The sequence below is a fragment of the Genypterus blacodes genome, unplaced genomic scaffold (genome assembly GCF_046128005.1).
Source record: "Genypterus blacodes isolate CSIRO-AG114 ecotype Tasmania unplaced genomic scaffold, CSIRO-AGI_Gbla_v1 ptg000058l_1, whole genome shotgun sequence".
Lineage (NCBI taxonomy): Eukaryota > Metazoa > Chordata > Actinopteri > Ophidiiformes > Ophidiidae > Genypterus > Genypterus blacodes.
The window spans coordinates 2,505,856-2,524,975 of NW_027466870.1; the positions used below are offsets into that span (position 1 = coordinate 2,505,856).

At 47.4% G+C, this 19,120-nt stretch overlaps 1 protein-coding gene across 2 annotated transcripts in view; it reads right to left on the reverse strand.

The window, feature by feature from the left end:
• Window positions 1–723: 723 nt before the first annotated feature.
• Window positions 724–19,120, reverse strand: part of arid3a (AT-rich interactive domain 3A) — a 32,372-nt gene continuing 13,975 nt past the window's right edge. The window contains exons 4-9 of one of the 2 annotated variants that reach the window (XM_076152986.1): window positions 9,397–9,469; window positions 8,015–8,198; window positions 7,458–7,702; window positions 7,053–7,334; window positions 6,341–6,430; window positions 724–6,193 (exon numbers count right to left, since the gene is read on the reverse strand). In XM_076152986.1, coding sequence (XP_076009101.1) covers window positions 6,027–6,193; window positions 6,341–6,430; window positions 7,053–7,334; window positions 7,458–7,702; window positions 8,015–8,198; window positions 9,397–9,469 — 1,041 coding nt within the window. In that variant the 3' untranslated portion in view covers window positions 724–6,026. Of the gene's footprint in view, window positions 6,194–6,340; window positions 6,431–7,052; window positions 7,338–7,457; window positions 7,703–8,014; window positions 8,199–9,396; window positions 9,470–19,120 lie in introns of both variants that reach the window. The other variant, XM_076152985.1, reaches the window with a different exon arrangement.

The window sequence follows — 19,120 nt, forward strand, 5'->3', positions numbered from 1 at the left end:
AAAGTAATTGATAGATCATTTTCTGTATTGGCGGTATAAAGTAATGTTTATGTGAAATGATTTATGGAACATTTTGGAAAAAATACAATTACTGACCTGTTCAACAAAGGCAGTTCCGGCGTCATCTAGAAGAGCTTCGTCTCTCAGCATGGCTCCTGTAACAAGGCTGTACTTCAGTATCATTATCGACTGGTGAAACAAAACATTCTGGGGTATTTCTAGACAGAATGTGGCAGATACTTGAAAATTCAGGTAAAAAAAGGTAGCGTACAGAAAGTCACAACAAATGTGAAATTTCGCTAGTCTTAAACGAATTACTCACCAAAGGCGGTCTGATCGACACCAAAGACTCAATACCAGATAACTATAATCTCGCTCAACTAATGACAAAATCAGTGTTTTTAATTGACCTACTTTTTAACTCAGTCCAGCCAGGAAACAAAAGTGTGTCAAAGCTTGAATTTAGACATGAAGCGCATCAGCGACATCCTGTGGCAGCTACGTGTAACAGCAAGTGTGGGATGGGCCACGGGGGCCGGACCAGTACAAAGAGATCCTATTGGACGCCTCCACACGGCTTTACCCTGTATATAACGGCTTGTTTTGACCAACTTACACCCATTTTTCATCGTTTACATACAAACACAGACCGTTGCATTTTAATAACTGAACTGATATACAGAACTTTCAAAACGATAAAAATAAAACATCCAAAAGCTCTGGTGACATTTAAGAAAGGTGATATTTTATTGGTTTCAGATTCAAAATAAAAGTATTCACACAAACACATATTGAGTAAATAGGCAAGAACAGATCTTCACCCTTTTAAAATGAAAGAAAAGAAGACATGTTGTAGAGAGCGAGGTGACACCGTGAGAAGCCTGCTGTCACTGTGTGGTATTACACCAGGGAAACGGCTGAGGAGGCACAACACTGCCTGACACGTCTTCACTGTTCCCATGGTTACCAGGAAACATCCCAGGTTTCAAAGTTTCACCATCATAGTGAAAAAAAAGGAGGAATAAGCACATGTCAACAGAACAGACTGAAGAAAGACATGTAGCACTAACAGAACTCGCAGCAGTACTTCTTACACACAGTAGTTTACTGTTGAGCTGAAGGTTCCCTGTTGTCGATGTGTAAAGAGACGACACTTCAAACGTGTTACTAACGCGTAACACAGAGAGAAAGACAAAAGGCAAACACAGCGAGCGGAATGAGGAGCACTCAGAGCCAAAAATGAACCGGTTGTTTGAGTGAGTGTGTGTGTGTGTGTGTGTACATCCCATGTGCAGAATCAGGAAAAATGTGTGTTTTGGAGGAATTCCTTCTGACACACCTCGTTGGTAAAACCTGTTCTAGTGTGTTGCTAATTGAGGCTCATTTCTGGGCATAGAGCCTCACACCCAGACCCTCTTTGTGCCGCCACCATACTGTAACTTGAGCCCTAAGTGGATTAAATGCATCAAACTGGAGGTAGAGGTAGATTTTCCTGAGAAGAAAGAGCTTTGTTTCAGTTCAGAATTTTCAGTTATTTGAAGACACAAGAAGTTCACACTGACGCCGCTCGGCCTGTTTCATGCTTTCCACAAATGACAGCATATTATTATTATCATCATCATCATCATTATTATCACTATCTTAATAAATCTGTTCTAAATGTAACCTCTGTGTTGTGGGGTCGCTACAGCAAATATCCACAAAGCAAAGAAAGAGCATAAAACAAACAAAAATATGATACATGATATAATCCGGAGCCCTAAAAAGCTGCTTCAGAAATATTCTATTTAATGAATCTTCATCGAGGTTAATTAATAAAACAATTGTCACAGCAGAAGGCATCTTGTTATTCTCTCATCATCATCACCATCTTCATCATATTCCTCGTCCACGGTCCACCAGACGGAGGGGAAGTCAGTGGTGAAGTCCAGTCAAAGCCTCCTTTCCCACATGCACCTTAACCCGTAAAAAGTTCCAGCAAATTTTCCATGTCAGTGTCATGTGGGATCAGGAGCGGGAGTCCATTTTCCATGTAAGACACTCTGGATATTTGCCACGTGAGGGACCTTGTAATATTTCAACAAACGTCCCGCAATGGCTCTGGTAGGGACGAAAGCAGCAAAGACGTCCAGGTAAAACATACAAAAGTTCTGACTTTCTTACGCAGGAACAATTTTTTTACAAGCAAGAGACTCAGAAAAGTTCATGTGCTGACGTCTGACACGAGTACGAGTCGGCTGCTTGACTGCGTTTACATTTATAAACCTGTATTGTTGGAAAATGGCGGAACAATAACTTTGACGAGGATGAAACCAAGATCGCAGGCCCAGAGCCTCGCCTTATTTACCCAGAATGCTCTTGTGATGTGGAAACAGGGAACTCAATTTCATGATATATGCATATAGGAGCTCTGTGGGCTCATGACACTAACGACTATATGACAACTGAACACAACCAATCTGCAGGTTGAGTGAGTTGGAAGGGGATTTGAGACACAGAGACACAAAGACGCAGAGGACAGCGTTCAGACAAACACCAGTCTGAGGCCGGAGCTACTGGATAAAAATGGAATTCCGCAGCTTTGTTGTTCCAGTGTGTTATTGTGTCTGTGTAAATTCATCCAGAAGGACTTTGAAACGGAACAGAATTCCTGATATTGTGCGTTATACCTAAACCCTCCACCAAGGGGCGCTCTTACCACAGAGGTTTGGGATTGAACAGGCCTCTGTGGTTCCCAGTCATCAGTACTACAGAATGAATCAAACTCTATAGCCTCACATGATTAACGATCACATTTGGCGAGTGTCTGATTGTCTGCGGTCGTTACAATCTCTTTGATTTTCGACGTAAGCACTTGATGAACTAACAGCAGCAATGTGATTGTTTTGTTTTTTCCGGAAAGATAGAAAAAGAAGAAAGAAGCTTTAAGTCCATGAGGTAGAAAGGCTGAGGGGACATTAGAGTACACACACACACCCCCTGATTGTCGTTACCACGCAATTAAAAACACGCTAACCTTCCCTAAAGACGACGAGTGAGTGAGAGAGAGAGAGAGAGAGAGAGAGAGAGAGAGAGAGAGAGAGAGAGAGAGAGAGAGAGATGATCAATAGATACAAGATAAACATGGATTGGTTGAGGGGGGCAGGTGCTTCAATGTTGCCTTGGGGGCCCAAAAGGGTCACAGGGGTCAAATCTTAAAAAGCAGCGCTGATCCTTTACCTCAGAATTGATTGGATTTTGCTTTGCCCCTCCCCCTCCCCTCCCCATCATCTGATCTTTTCAGCCACAGCATGTCTCTATTTGATTGTCAGCCATTAGCATTTGCAGTGACATCTGTTACATGAGCAGAGAGTCAAATGCTGGGCAAACTCACTTATTCAACCTGAAACCTCCTTTTTCTCTCCAATGTTTACCATCTATAGCTACATCTGCTTTCACGGGGGAGGCAGGGAGGAAGGAACATCACAGAGCAGCTTCATTCTGCATATTCAAAAGGAAAATCCTCCTTTTTCTTGCAGCCTGTGTGTTCTATTATCACTTTGGCCATTCTGCCAGTTGTCTAGCTTCACACAGTGGCACCTGAGTCCAACACAATCGTCTAAAGGTACAAACAAAAGCCTTCACTGCTAGAAGTGACTATGAACGTCCCCGAGACAAAGATGAAGAAATGCAGGAAGCTGTTGTCGTTGTTGAAACGTTTCCTCAGCACGTTTGGACTCCACTGGAAAGATTTTCTCCAGGAGTCCATGATGATGGCAACGATGATCACCGAAACTAAGGGAGTTTCCACTGATTTCTGTTGTATCAAACTCCATTTATTGTCATGGGGAGCACGAGTCAGCGAGGAGAAGTGTATAAAAGGTTTTGTGGCTGCTAAAAAATTCAGCGAAACTGACCTTTACTATACCACAGGGGTAACTTCCTGTTTGCGCCGTCGACAACGACTACAAGCGTGAAATGCAAAACCACGTCTTCGAGTGGGCTCAGTGTTTCACCACCAGCTCTGGTGATGTCCTGTGTGTCAATCTACCTTGCATCCCGCTGTGAGAGCCAGAGTGTGAAACAGCTGAATTATGTTGAAAAGTGGACAGAAGCTCACGACAGCGACACAGTCACTTCTTCTGCTGCTCATCTAGATTGGAACCCCATCCACACTCTGGTCTGGTGGCAGTGCCATGACACACAGGGGCCAAGAACAGGACAAATATGTAAACAAGGGCTTTTTCCCCTTAGCATGATATGTGGAGAGTGAATGAGAGAACAAACAGCAGTGCACGATGCAAATAAAGGAGCAGAATCACGGCTGCAGGTCTGAGGTTTGGGCTCCTGGCTGCTCCCTTTGCTGTGTTAAGGCCTCAGAGAAAAAAAACCTACATACAAAGCCTGATTTACCTCCAAACCTGTAAGAGCTAGGCTGCTTTGCGTAGGTGGGGGTGTGGGTGGCGGGAGTAACAATCTTTAACAGCCATCAGTCTAGAGAGGTAACGGCAGGTTTAAGTTAAAAAAGCTCAACGATTGATCTACAAGATGCTGAGACTGGCATGTGCGCTCTTAAACGAGGTGGTTTCCCTTGTCTGTGCTGCAGGTACGCCCAACGCGGCGACGCACACGATCCACAAAGCCCACAGTTGAGCGACATCTACAAACACCAAGAGGACAGCGAGACATTCTGTGTTATCCTGAACAGACGCCGACCTCAAGCCGACCCCCCGCCCCTCGTCCCCAGCGCCGGGGTAAGAAGCACTTGGATCAGAACAAGAAGCGCCGAGTCACGCAAACCGGAAAGTGACGACAGAACTTGGCGTCATAACATAAGAAGACCTCGAGACGTAAGCTGAAGGAACGAGTCAGGAAAAGTTTCCTCTGAAGCACAGCGGCGTGCTCCCCTGACACCTGATGTTCTCCACGGTAACGAGGCTTCAGTGGAAACGTGAATTTCCCTGATCTACACAATACAAGCATGCATCTGACCTTAAGACTACACCACTCCACGAGAAGGTCAGGGTAGAAAATGTGGAAAGTGAGAGAGAGAGAGAGAGAGAGAGAGAGAGCTGACAGACACCTGAGGAGCAATCGACCAAGTGTCTCATTATTCACATGTAATCCCAACACCCAAACGGCGTCGGGAGCAGAAAAGACTTGAGTTTGATCCCCCGCCCCCCCCCGTGCAGCTGACCTTAATGACCTCACTCATACAGCAGCCATTTTGAACACTCATAGGGGTAATATATGTGTAGGTAGATATGTATTAAACTGGCCTTCCTTTCATGCGATTACCCAGGGGTCTCTGGGACCTGGAGAGGAGGACTCGCTCCTTCTCCCGAGTCCGAGTCCTCTAATGGCTGCCGTGTCAATAAGGCGGAGAGGTTTCTCTAAAAGATGAGGTCACGCCGGTGTACTGCGAAGAAACAACTCACTCCTTTAAAAGCTTCTCTGATCAAAAATAGAGGATATTTCATATTTGTCTGTTTTCCATAGAATTCTAAATATATAGATTTGTTTTTTTTTCTCTGCAGTGACAGGATTGATAATGATTTTAAAAATGATAATACACAAACATGAGAGTAGCAATAAAGAGAATCGTGACACTGAGAAGAGTAAAGTATAAATGGTGTCCGTCTGTCAGTCAGTAGCTGTGTTTGCGTGTGTAAACAGTGCATTACCTTCCTAGTTATTACCTCCTCTTTTGTTCTCCGTTAATCTGTACATTTATGTAGAAATAAATAATTCACAGGTTGTGCATACATATTTTAGCATATACTGGCTCTCCATTGTGATATATATGTTTATATATATATATATGTATATATATTTAAAATAATTTTGGCTATGAAGAACAAAAGAGGTGAGTTGGTGAGAGAAAACCTGAGATAGTGTACTTCAAGTGATCTGAGATTCAGTTTGTCTTCCTGTCGGGTTCTCGTTTTGGCATAGACTATGTAGAAAATTAGGTTTTGGCTTTAGTTAGCATGATAATTAAAAAATAAAAATAAAAATAAAAAGGGGGGGAGGGGCCAAGGGGTTTGTTAAGACGACGGGTTGCTGGAGGTTGAGGTTGAGGTTGAGGTTGAGGTAGAGGTAGGTGTGTTTTGTTGCTGCTGCGAGGCGACGCGGACGGCGCCTGGCTTGGTGGCAGCGGGCGATCCGGAGGGGCCGCTTAGAGCCGAGCCTGCCGCCTGAGCAAAGAGGACGCCTGGACGGAAAGAGAGACGTGAAACACAGAGAGGAAATCAGAATCACATACAAAACCACCATGAAGGTTTCATCTCATCATAACAACGGGGACATGTCTGGTTTCTGTTGGGCTTTGCTGTCAGTTGCTGGGTTCTTGTGTACTGACCGGTGTACACCACTCCATTGAGCTCCACTGACATGCTGATGCTGCTCGTCCCGTTTGTGGTGAGGTTCAGGGCCGAGTCCTGTCTGCCGTCTGCCAAAGAACAGAACCAAGAGAGCAGAGACGGGAGTCAGACGAGACTTTCATAGCCACAAACGACACAACGTCACACACACCTCCTGAGTTTAGATCTTCCTGTGCCGAGCTCATAACCTGCTGTTTCTCAGAAGTCATGTGTATTCCCAGTACTAAGAAACATATGGTGTGTTATCAGATATCTATAAGATCAAGGTGCCTGCATGCAGCAGGGAATCCCCTCACAGGGGAACATGTATGTGTGTGTGTGTGCTGCTCCTATATGTTACAGTTCAACATGTAGACCTGCTGTGCATTACTTCCTCTCTCTTGAGTGTTGTGGTTTGTGGCTGGATGACAAACGTGTCTTAAGACATCAGTACCAACTGCCAGGAAAACTATGGGTGAAATCCAACTCTGACACAAAACATAAACGACTCTTTTCTTTTATTAAGAATCAAAACTTCACCTGAAGTTTAGGAGAAAACACTTTCATTGTAATTGTGCAATCTACATCCTGTTTGACTCCCTGTTGGTGTTCACACATCTATTGCATAATATTCACCCAACTTCAGTGAAGTCAATTCTAATAACAATATGACTCTTTAGATTGATCACACAGCTCCTCGGTGCTCAGTACCTTGGTTGTTGATGCGGATGTTCATCGGTAACTGAGCGGTCATCGCCAAGAGGTTGTGTTGCAGCGCTCTCTGCAGCAGCCGGTGGTGTTCCTCGGCCTGTAGCGCCATCTTCTTCTCTGGGGGCTCGCCCGCCTCCAGTTTGTCCCTCAGCTGCTCCAGAGCCGCCACCTGAGCCGCCATCGCTGCCTGGGCTGCCTGCACCGCAGCCACAGAGTGACCTGCCAAGTGCCCTGACGGCAAGCGAGCCAACCCGAGCCCTGGCAGATGCTGAGCTCCCTCCTCTTCTGGTCAGACAGCACAGAGAGTCAGAAAGGTCAAAGGGAGAACAACGTGATCACATCAATCTATACAAACGTGGCGTGTGTTGCTGTGACCTTTAAGCCCTCTTAGGTAAAACACCTCACCTTTCTTGATCCTGTGGATGGGGGTGAGCGAGGCTCCGTTGGTGCCCACAGGTAAGCCCAGGCTGGATGGCAGCTTGGGTGAGGACAGCATGGTGGGCGTCCCGTTGGGTGAGTAGGTGAAGAGGGAGCTGCCAAAGCCCTGCCGCCGGCCCTCCCGCCGGTTGCTGTCGATGGCCGCCTGGAGCTCATTGGGGTTGCTGAGACTCTTCTTATCACATTCATACGGGTACAGGTACTTCATGTATCTGAAAGCAGTGATGGGTGGTGACCTTTAACCTGCAGCTTCATACAGCATCAGCACAGCACAGAAGGTCATTCAGGGTGACTGGGGGTGAAACGCTGAGCTCGCAAGAAACTCATAATGAAATTTAAAGTAACCATAGAAATTGACCTCAAAACTTAAGTAATAATCAATCTTTGTTTTTAATGAGCTCTTAACTGATGGGAACAAGAGACAAATCCATCACGCCTGTGTGAGGTTAAAGGAAATGGAATCAGATTTGCCATTATCGTGTGTGTGTGTGTGTGTGTGTGTGTGTGTGTGTGTGTGTACTCACTGTGTGCGGAGGGTGAAGGCTGCACTGGTGATTGAGGTAGGCAGGTTGAGTCCCTTGGTGATCTCCCTCCACAGTTTCTTGTTGATGACCTCCACCAGGCCGCCCTTCTCTGTGACCAGCCGGTAGAGCATGTACAGATCCAGGACCTGCTTGGCCATGATGGGGATACGATTCACTGGGGTTCCTGGAACAACACACACACACACACACGTGCCAAAGGGGCGGGGGTTAGCAGGGAAAGCACAGTGGGAAACCCTTTACATGGCAACAGCGGGTGGTTGGAAAGACGAAACTAGAATATGAGCGGGGAAATGAAAATCTGAAATGAAGCCAAGAAATAAAAGGGGAAACTGCGGGAAAAACACAATAATGACACATCAGCAATCTGTAAATGTTACACATGTTGCTACTTAGGCTGCTGAAGTTATGGAGGCTCAGGTTGTGCTGCTAAGACTTTTAGCAATTTCCAAGTGTTGAAAACAACGCAAATTCTAAACGTGTGCAACATCAACACCCGACAACATTCTCCTAACGTGTACAGTTATCCGACTAAGGGATTCTACCGCAGGCATGAATCAAAGCTATACTTAAACTCCTCTGTAAATGATACACACTGGCTACAGGAGTCAAAGGAGACTCTGCTGCCTTCTCTGTGTGAACTGCAGAGGGCGATCTCAGATACAGGGAGCAGAGCTGGCAGACCCGCCCGAGAGCTGCAACCCCCCCGACGCTTCACTGCATCAAGTGCGGGTTTTTTGTGTCGGGAGCTCGCACGTCTGCGTGTTGTCAGTTGTAAACCTGTTGGTCCGATTATACGAGTGATGAGTCACTACAGGATGTCGAGCTGACAAACCTGTATGGCACCCAGAGGAGATCTGAACTCACGGCCTTTCCTGCAACCCTCGGGACAAGAAGAAGGCACCGTTGTGAGGTTGTGTACATCACTAATATGACTGACCCTATGTGTGTGTGTGTGTGTATCTGTGTGCCCTGGGCCTGTGTGTGTGTGTGTGTGTATATGATGGGGGAGGGGCTGTGTGGACGAGCAGCGGGATGGGAAGGTAAACCAATCCATTCCCAGGCATTGATACGACGTGTCCCTTCTAGTTATAGCCTGGGAACCGCAAGGGGCCGCACCACCATAAAGCAATCATCTCCGAAATGAATAAAGACCCCACCCAGCGAGGTGAAAGATGAGATGAGGGGGCTGTGTCATGTGTCAGAGGGAGAGGAAGGGAGATATTCTCTATTCAGCTATAAGAGTCAAAGCCTCTCTATGACTCTACATACAGTAGAGCAGGGGGGGAGATATTATATCACCAGATAAGAAACTGAATGGATGAGGAGAGGGGACTTAGACACACACACACATTTCAGCATACCTCTCTTTTGCATGAAGCTGAAGAGGTCGTCCAGAAACTCTTTCCTCTTTGGGTCTCCATCCAGTTCATACAGCTGTGGAGAGGAAGAGCAGAGGGGTTAAACAGACTGCAGCTGCCAGCCAGGCACCGTTACAATGACACAAGGAGGGGCAGCAAAAATGAGCAAGTATCCAACTGAGCAACCTCATTTTGTCACTTATAAATGAGACAGTCAGTGCTGAAGATATGAGAGAGAGAGAGAGAGAGAGAGAAAGAGAGAGAGAGACAGAGAGAGACAGAGAGAGATAGAGAGAGACAGAGCGAGAGAGAAATGCTGCTGACCAGCCTGACTTGATGGGAACCTGATGTGGGCCCAGCTGCTACCGGGGCCCCGGGCTCCGGAAGGTTCAATGAAAGTAAAAGTGGGGCACCCACTCGGGGGCACAGAGTGAGGCCACGGAGCCTGCGGTTGTTTTTCCACCCTAAGTCGGATCGTGGAATATCTACACTGCGTTGGAGGCCCTGGTGGTTTTCATTGACTTGTTTTGAGCGACACACACAACTACCGCCACACACACACACGCAGCATTATGATGTCATGTAGTTTCAGAACGTGCAGTAGTGATTATCCCGTCTGCGCCTGAACATTACCACACCAAACCACAGCTCTGGGCACAAACACGGCTCGCTGTTACAATACACAGGCGAGAGAGCGGCCTGCAGACCTGCCAGCTCAGAGGAAACAGCTGTGGGGGAATTTGAAGAAAAACGCCTTTCCTTGCCCCCCCCCCCCCCCCACATCAGCACACAACAAACAACTGCTGACATTTACTCTAGAGCCTTTCAGCAAACACACACACATGCACACCCTGAGAACAGTGTAAATGAAAAGGCGAGTCTCCTAAACTGGGCTACGGCGGCGACAGCGGTGGCCTCAAACTTCTAACAGAGCTTCCTTCATTGTGGCATTCAGTGCTCATTAGTGACGCCGCGCTGCCATAAGATCGCATTATCTAGGGGTTGGGGGGTTGGATTGAAGAGGGCGGTGGGGGGATGCCTGCTAATGTACAGGCCTGCTGGAGGCAAAGGAGTGGGGGGGGGGGGGGGGGCTTAATTACAGGATGCATGCATTTTGTGAAGTGGCGCACCATAAATCTTGGAAATGACCGCCCTATACTCCACTCTACCATCCCCCACACAACTTTATTCACCCTCTCCCCCTCTCTTTCCCCCGCTGTCCCAATCACACACTCAGATTAGCCTATTGGCATGGTGGGAACGCTGCCCGCATGGAGGACGGGGAGGGGGTAAGAGGGGAGGAAGAGGGGAGGAAGAGGGGAAGAAGGGGGGAGGGGGAGCACGGTGCAGAAGTCCCCAGATGTGGCGAGTGACGCGGCTTCCAGTCCAGTGAGGAGAGAATGTTCTTCAGGAGTCTGCGGTCACAACAAGGGTGTCTCCTCTCTACATTGCTAATCTGAGGCGACACGTGACTAGACGGAGGCCGCGCGTATGTGTGAGCAGGCGACGAACACGCCCAAGGAAGATATCAAGGCGAGCTTTTAATCTGCTATCGGCGCTGGCTGACTGCGTGACATAACGTGACGACCTGTGGCTCCAAACGGAAGCTGCTAATGGACCAGCTGCATTGTGGAGAGCAAAAGCTGACACGCCGAAACAGGAAAGGGGTGTGTGTGCGTGTGAGTGTGTGTGCGTGTGTGTCTGTGTGTGTGTGTGTGTGATATCATCAGAGTTGGACGCCTGGCTGACCAAAGCTCCTGACGCCCTGCAAACAAGCCAATCAGGCTCCTGTCCAACCCGATAGACCACTACTCTCTCCCTCTCTCTCTCTCTCTCTCATTTCCATACACTATATCCTTTATGTGCTCTATAGACACACACACACACACACGCACACACGCACGCACACACACACACACACCCCAGACACACAGCATGCTTATCAGGCTATGGTGGGTGTGGTTACCATACAGCGACATAGGTTTTCATGTCAGCTCAGATCTATAGCAAACACGCCGGGGCCTCTCCTGGATTAAAAGCTCTCAGACAAATGACAAGAAACTGGGCCAACTGGTAACGCTGGGAGCGAGTACACACCCCTCTAACTGATCCCTTCACCAGATCGTTACAAGGCTGCGGGTTGTTCAGCATTCCGTACCATGTGAGAAGTTTTAGGTATCTGTAAGCTTTTCTTTCTCCCTGCACTTCCAAGTCAGATATCGGAGGAAAAAGAGTAAAGAACATTTCATAATCCCAAATGTTGGTTGGTTTAGCTGCCGACACGCAAAGAGAAGACTCACGCCACAGCCGCTGGTGAGGAGATATTTAGAAATGTTTGTCTGGTGGCAGTTTTCCATCTTGATCCTGTATGTAGGTCAACCCATCTGATCAATTATAAACAGGCAGCAGAGACAGAAAACTAAGTGCTATTATACTGCCAATAATCAGTAACCAGAGAGTCGGAGCGGCCTGTTGCCCCGCCGAGCAGCCATCAAAGCGGCTGTGGTAGGTGATACTGTAGGGGTGGGGTGTGCGTGTGTGTGTGTGTGTAGGGGAGGGGGGGTTATTCCACCATTAATGCAAATTGCAGTTTGGGAGCCAGAAGTCCACAAGTGTCAAATAGCACATAATAGAGGCTTTGAATCTGAAATCCCCACTCAGATGAGACTGAGGTGCCCCGACTACGTGGCACACACACCTCTATATCTGAGGAATACTTCTATTGACAAAAGGACCACAGAAAAAAAGAGGAATAGATCAAAAACAGATGGTTGGACAGACCCAAATGTGTTAAGTTCCTAATTAATTTTGACCAAAACAACACTTGAATACTCTGATAAGGTCATTCTGAGAACTGGCAGAACACAGTAAACGTGTGTAAACAATGTGGCAAGGTTTCCTCTCTCCCCCTCAAAAAGATGTAGGGCAAAAGTCACATTCACATAACGTGAAGCGGCGGTGGCAGCGGAGTTCAATAGCTTAAGATTGATTTGTGTTTTCCGGAGCAATCGGATGAAGTATTTGCCCCGCTGTGCTCACTGAGACTCGATAACGTCATCTACACTCGGAGAAACCTTTTGAATATGTTAAGGTATATACGTACAGCTTTGTCACATATTTGTCTTTAGTTGCTGGAAACATGAGTAGCAGCTTTTAGCTTTACAGTGACAACCCTAACCCACTAACCTGACACTGGATATCAAAATAATGTTGCAAATAATTCCTGGGGTTCTTAAACTGTCAGCGTGAACGTTTCTATTTCCTACCGCCCTCTGAGAGATTGGTGTCTGTCACTCTATCAAACGTGTTGTTCTGCTGACAGGGTTATGATGCAGGTTTGCCTTGCATAATCCATTAACCAGAAATTCGGGTCGAGCCCAAACAGGTGACTTCTGACACTTTAATACCAAATAGCTGCAGGAGTGTTGAGCCTCCAGCTAACAGTGAAGTCAACAATCAATCCATAGCTATCACCTCTGCGCTTGATCTCGATGTCAAGCACACACACACACACACACACACACACACACACACACACACACACACACACACACACACACACACACACACACACACACACACACACACACACACACACACACACACACACACACACACACACACACACACACACACACACACACACACACAACGCTGTTGTATTGACAGGCTGGATGAAACAAGTCATGATCCCAACCGACTGCTCGACTCCCGTAGATCGAATCTCATCGACTGAGGATGCAGAGGCGACGTCAAACCAGAGCGCCAGAAGCTGTTTGTGCAGCTTCCCTATCTGGAACGACAGCAACACGCAACTGTACAGAAGCAGTGCAGGAGGTTTACAAAGCCGTTTAATAAAACTCCCCGAGCCAACATTGTAAAATCCAGAATCCTGTACTCCTCCTTCAGTAAACCTACGGTTAAATCTTCCAGCTATGGGAGCCTTGTTTCCTCACACGCGAACAAATTTGCAGGTGAGACCTCAATCTGTCGAGCTTCGCCAAAGTATTTTTATGTGCAGCTGCTTGAGGATATAAGTGGATGCACAGTATCTCCTGCTGACATGACAAAAGGGTGAAAACCTGTTGATGAAGACGTGACATGAAGCTGTAATGAGCGCCGTCACACGCCCGCCCGCCCGCCCGCCCGCGCTCCAGACCTGCCCACTTCTGTCAGCTGCGTCCGCTTATAGATTTGGATGTGGAATAAGAAACTGCTCGGCGAGAGCTTTGACACGTGAAGCTGCGAGCAATCTGTTCTACCCTTCCTGTTTAATGAGCGGTACCACGGCGATGGGAAGCAAACAGGGGCAGGAAACAAACTGACTGACACAGGGCCGTAAAAAAAAAATTGCAGCAGCTATTTCAGATCATAAACGCCTCATGTCAGCAACCATACACACACACACACACACAGATGTACACTGGCATGCTGGTAAATAAGTTGTATTAGAACACTTTGTCAACAACCAATGGTACCAACTTATATGTTCTAGAAAGAAAGTGAGGTCATCCAGCAAACTCTGTGTTGAGCATCTTAAAGCCCGGGACATGAAAGCTTCCCAACCCGCTGCAAACCAACATACGGTCAGATTAAAGTTATAAAATCTTAAACCCGCCCTTTCCAGTGTTTAAGTGGAACATGTGTGCTCAGCGCCGGTGCAGATGCCGTGATAACATACGTCTCCTACAGCACCGAGATGAAGACAGAGATAGGACGGTTCCGCAACAGAGGAGAAAACATTTTCTCTGAATTACGAATCCCCGCCATCTCCAAACAGAATGAAGATATGCGTTAGATGTTAGACCTGGTTGGTCTGTTGCTCCGCGACAGGAAGCAGCTTGCTGTGAGGAGGATATGACACACGCACCGGGGTGTTTGGACCGTCAATCAAAGCAATTGATGGCGGGGGTTGGTCACAGAGTTTAATGGTTGACAATGACGGCCTTAAAACATCATCTGCCCCATCCCCGCGCTGCCCCCGCGGAGAAGGACATCTCCCTACCAACGTGGCTCTGCAGAGATTGAGATGTTGGGTGACGTGGACCAAAACGCAACAGAATCAATAAGCGTACGGTTAAACAAACCCCTGGCCTCAACAAACAGAACTGAACATGGGTCGAAATGAGAGCCCAATATGGGGAAATGACCTGCAGGTTGTATCCCAGCGCAGACGAAGCAGAGGTTCAACCGCGCCCAAAAAGTTGAGGAGGACCGGTTGATCCAGACGAATGGGGCAGGCAGGGTGTTGTTCCAGGGGTCAAATGTGTCCTAATGGTCATGGATCAAAGCACTAATAGGGTTCTTTGTGATGGTGTGTCAGAGGCCACTGTGAATGTGTGTGTGTGTGTGTGTGTGTGTGTGTGTGTGTGTGTGTGTGTGTGTGTGTGTGTGTGTGTGTGTGTGTGTGTGTGTGTGTGTGTGTGTGTATTCACTGTAGAGCCAAAAAGAGGCATATCTCCGTACACAAAGAGCTATTTTCCAGGGCAATGTCTTCCAGTTTTATTCCCTTATGTACACAAAGGGCGATTCAGACCTTGAAAATGTGCAGCAAAGTGTCTTTATCTATGTTTGACCTATTTCTCAATCGATCCTGCGCTGAATGAAGGCTTTCAGCGCACAGGCCACCTTTTCAGACACATGTAAAGGCCACGCCGCAGATGCACAGCTCTTTGTTCAAATGAATGCATTCCGCTGGGTTTGTTGTCTCCAAAGATGTCACTTGGTGTTTTGTTTGTTGACGTCTCCGGCCATTCAGCGCCGTTATGTCACTGCGCTCATATTGACACACAAGGCTACAGTATGGCATTCCTCACGCAGGGACAAAAAGGGAGAAAGGCGCGAAGGCAACGCACACTGGGAGAGAGGAGAAAGGACCAGATGAAAGAATAAGATTCATGCATAACGGTACGGACGTATTGTATTTCCTGTCCTTCTATCGAGGCTTTGATAGCATCAAAGTCAGGAAAGAATCTGACATTTGTATGTCGGCGCACACATATATCCTGAGACAAGGCAGAAGAAATGAAATAAAACACAAAAAACACTTCAGCCGGGGGAAGAACGAGTCGCAGCCTTTACGCAATCTTTGTTTACATTCCTGTTTCCACCCCCTCCCCTCTTGCTGAGTATTGAGCGCCTGCCAATTTCCAGAATCCCCTTGGCTGTATAGTTTTCTGACATCAGCTCCACGCTGCACGCTCGGTGTTGGACGCGGTTCAAATGCTCGCACTCAGAACGAGCGTGTACTACACACCACTTGGCACCGCTTCAAAGTCTTAACACCAAACGAGTCTTTTTCCTGTTCCCTCGGTCACACCTACAGTTTCCTCTCGCTGCTCGGCCTTGGCACTACATCGAGTCTTTAATAGTCCTTCCCGTGCCGCCTCGTCCTGTTTTTAGCCTTTTGTTTTGACATGAATAGCGGCCTTTAACCCCTTGTTTTATTTTTTAAGCACAGGGTGCAGCACACATAGCTTTTTTCCGTGCAGATAAACTAAATGAATAAAATCCCTTGAGCTTATGGGTTAACCCAACGCTGACTCATGTTGTGCAAACAGATCCAAGACGGCGTGCTTTGCAAAAAAAGACACTCGGTGAAGACGTAAGGAGACGTAATGTAGAGTTGGAATTAACGAACAAGTGGAACAAACAGTTGAATTAATTTGGACCAAGCAGTACTGAGAGCTTTCATTTCTCTCATTCTGGTTTCACATCAGTTTAAAAGGACGGAGAATTTTAGGATTCAGGAAGGAAATAGTATCGATACCAAACACTGTTGTATAAAAGTCATAGAGGACGTGAAGGAAACCATATATTGAGTATCTAACGTAGTCGCTCACTCACTCAACAAACCCACTAAACTAATTAAAATGTGCCAGCTTTATATGAAGAGGATCAAACCACAGTGCGGTCCGAGCTCGTTCGTACCAGCGTAAGAATGTGGCGCGTCAGAGGGCCTGTAGGTTATAAACCCGGCCAGCACTTATCAGACAGCTGTATCAGCACAAACCTGACGGGTAATCCCAATAAGTGTCACTCCCAATTGGCTCACATTCAGACTACACTTCCTGTGGTCAGTTACAGCCCCCCTCCCCCTGCTCTCATTGAGTGTGTGTGTGTGTGTGTGTGTGTGTGTGTGTGTCTGAGCAATTTAATGTTTAATGCCAACTCCCCTCCATTCGCCCCTGATCATGGTGAGTGCCATGAATTTTTAAAGACGTCCCTACTTTACTGTCCATCTGGGCTCCATCTGCCCCGGCTGCTGCTGCTGCTGGTGTGTAAAGCAGACAGAGACGCGGGGAGAGGAGACTTCAAAGGCTCTGCGTGTTCTCTGGACGCTTTCTGGCCTGAGGAGGACATTGTTTATAAAAGAGAGGGGGGGTTGGGGGAGGTGGGGCAGTTGTACGGAGAGATCACACGTTGATGAAAGCTGTTGTTTTAGATGCACATTTCTGGCACGCAGAGTTGTTCTGGAGGTAGAAAATGAGCGACTAAAGCGTCTGTGAAGTGCAGAGGGTCAAAATGGAAAAGGTTTCTCTTTTACTGTGTATCAAAACTAGGTATAACCAGGGTTTGCTTTAAAAAAATTCACCGGTCAAATGAATTCCTGGGGCACTATGACAGATTAAGCTCCTTCCACATGATCATCACAGGAATGCTCAACACAGCAGTAAGTCATTCATTGGCTGTGAAACCGGCAGAAGTGGACGCCTCATCTGAGCACGCTCTTAAGAAACACACAAGTCACCACACTCTACTGCCGTCACCTTTGACACAGTCAGCGCTGACCTTGCATAGCACATCCAATCACATTAAAGCGCTACAACTCTAAGTTCACAGATGTAAACAAGCAATATGAAGCATTGAGACTCTGCATCCGGGCTGCAAAGCACAAAAGGGGCGATTGAGGATTTAAGAGGAATCATGCAGGTTTGCTTTCTCTAATTCTACAACGGCAAATGCTGCTGCTTAACGGCGACTACTTAGTGTTACAGTTTCCCCACTAACCCACTGTCGCAAATGGATGATGCTTAGTTTGAATGATAGCACTCAACCAGCCACACAATGCTTAGAACGCTTTAGAATGCAAAGAGCTAAAGTTGCTGCTATATCAACATTTAGTCAACCAGGTGTAGGAAGTGGGCCTGCACTGGTATCACTAAAACAACAGCCTGCTCCTGCTTTGGCTTTAAATCAGCAGAGATAGAAGAAGGCGGTGGGTGATCTCCTAGAAATGCCGGTTGGGCTTTGGCTCATTGTGGCCTGGGGGCCAACTTCACCTGAAAGTTGGGTTTGTGTGCACGTGTGTGACAGTGAGAAAGACACACAGAGAGAGAGAGAGAGAGAGAGAGAGACAGAGACAGAGACAGAGAGAGAGAGAGAGAGAGAAAGAGAGAGAGAGAGAAGCAGTTTGTTCGGTTTGGAGGAGCTCCAACTGTCGTGGGCTGATAGAGGCACGTAGAGTTTGTGCTGAGGAGCAGCGGCTCAGAGTGGTCACATTATCACCCACCCTCAGGCACATTCCAACGGCCTCCACCCACCTGCCCAAAATAAACTGCACCGCTTTAACCCTTTCCTCCCCACGCACAATCCAAATAACCTGCGAGCTACGCATCGACATGAATGGAAATCGACCTTTACTTCACTGATGCATCCACGTCTGGCGGTTGGTCTTCTTACTCGTCCGTCTAAACTGGCCCCTCTACTCCGTCTCCACGGTTGGAGACATTGTGTAGGCGTGGTTTTAATCGTGGCCGGATTGGTTCACACTATCTTAACAGTCAAGACGCTGGCCGCCACGATTGTGCAACTGAAACTATATTCATGAGCGGGTGATACATCGCTGAGTGACACGGCATGATAAAACTGCACAACTAATTTCATACCTCACTCCCACGGCACAGAGCCACATGAAAACGGCACCAACTGCTGAGAGTATCAATTAAAGTGTTAGTGAGGGCGGGGGAGGCCGGGTGGAGGGTTTATCTTCCACACACACGTTGTAATTTGAAAAGAAATAGACCTCCAATTACAGAATGAGTGGTCAGATGAGAAATGGAGTGGATGCAGACCGGGTTAGACATCGCTGCGGATTTACAAAATGTCTCCTCCACGATTCCTCAACTGATCAAACGTGCTCTGTAAAACAACTTCTGATGAGCGGCTCGGCTACGCAAACAAGATGAGCGGCGTCACGGTGTAGAACACTGCTACAGGCTACGGGCGCCGTGTTTGCACTTTTGATAGCTGCTGCCATTCTGTCATCTGTGTGTAAAATGGTGGCGACCGAGCGCAACACACTTTGATTCAAAAGCAACAGCTCTCTATCTAAACTCTTAAATCCGCACGCGTAAACAGGCTGCGTTACTCCCCTCGGCCCCGCCCCCATAATGTGCAGCCCAGTGGCATGTTTACAGTAAACACCTGTATGGTAAAGGTGCTAAAATGCACGACGCCCACCCGGCTTTGCTGCCTCAGCCCGGCAGAGCAATTCACAACTCGTATTTTTAGATAGAAGTCGAGAAATATCAGATCTCATACGGCCAGGAAAATGATCCACCGGTAAAATAAACCCAGAGTGTGTGTGTTAGCGCAGGAAGTTTGCCAGGTCTGGCTGGGGTGTTTGTGGGGGGTGAAGGTGGTGGGGGTGGGGGTGGGGCTGGGGGGCAAGCACACACACCTAGGAGGCTCAGCAGAACGTTTGGCAACATTTGGCCCGTGGCTG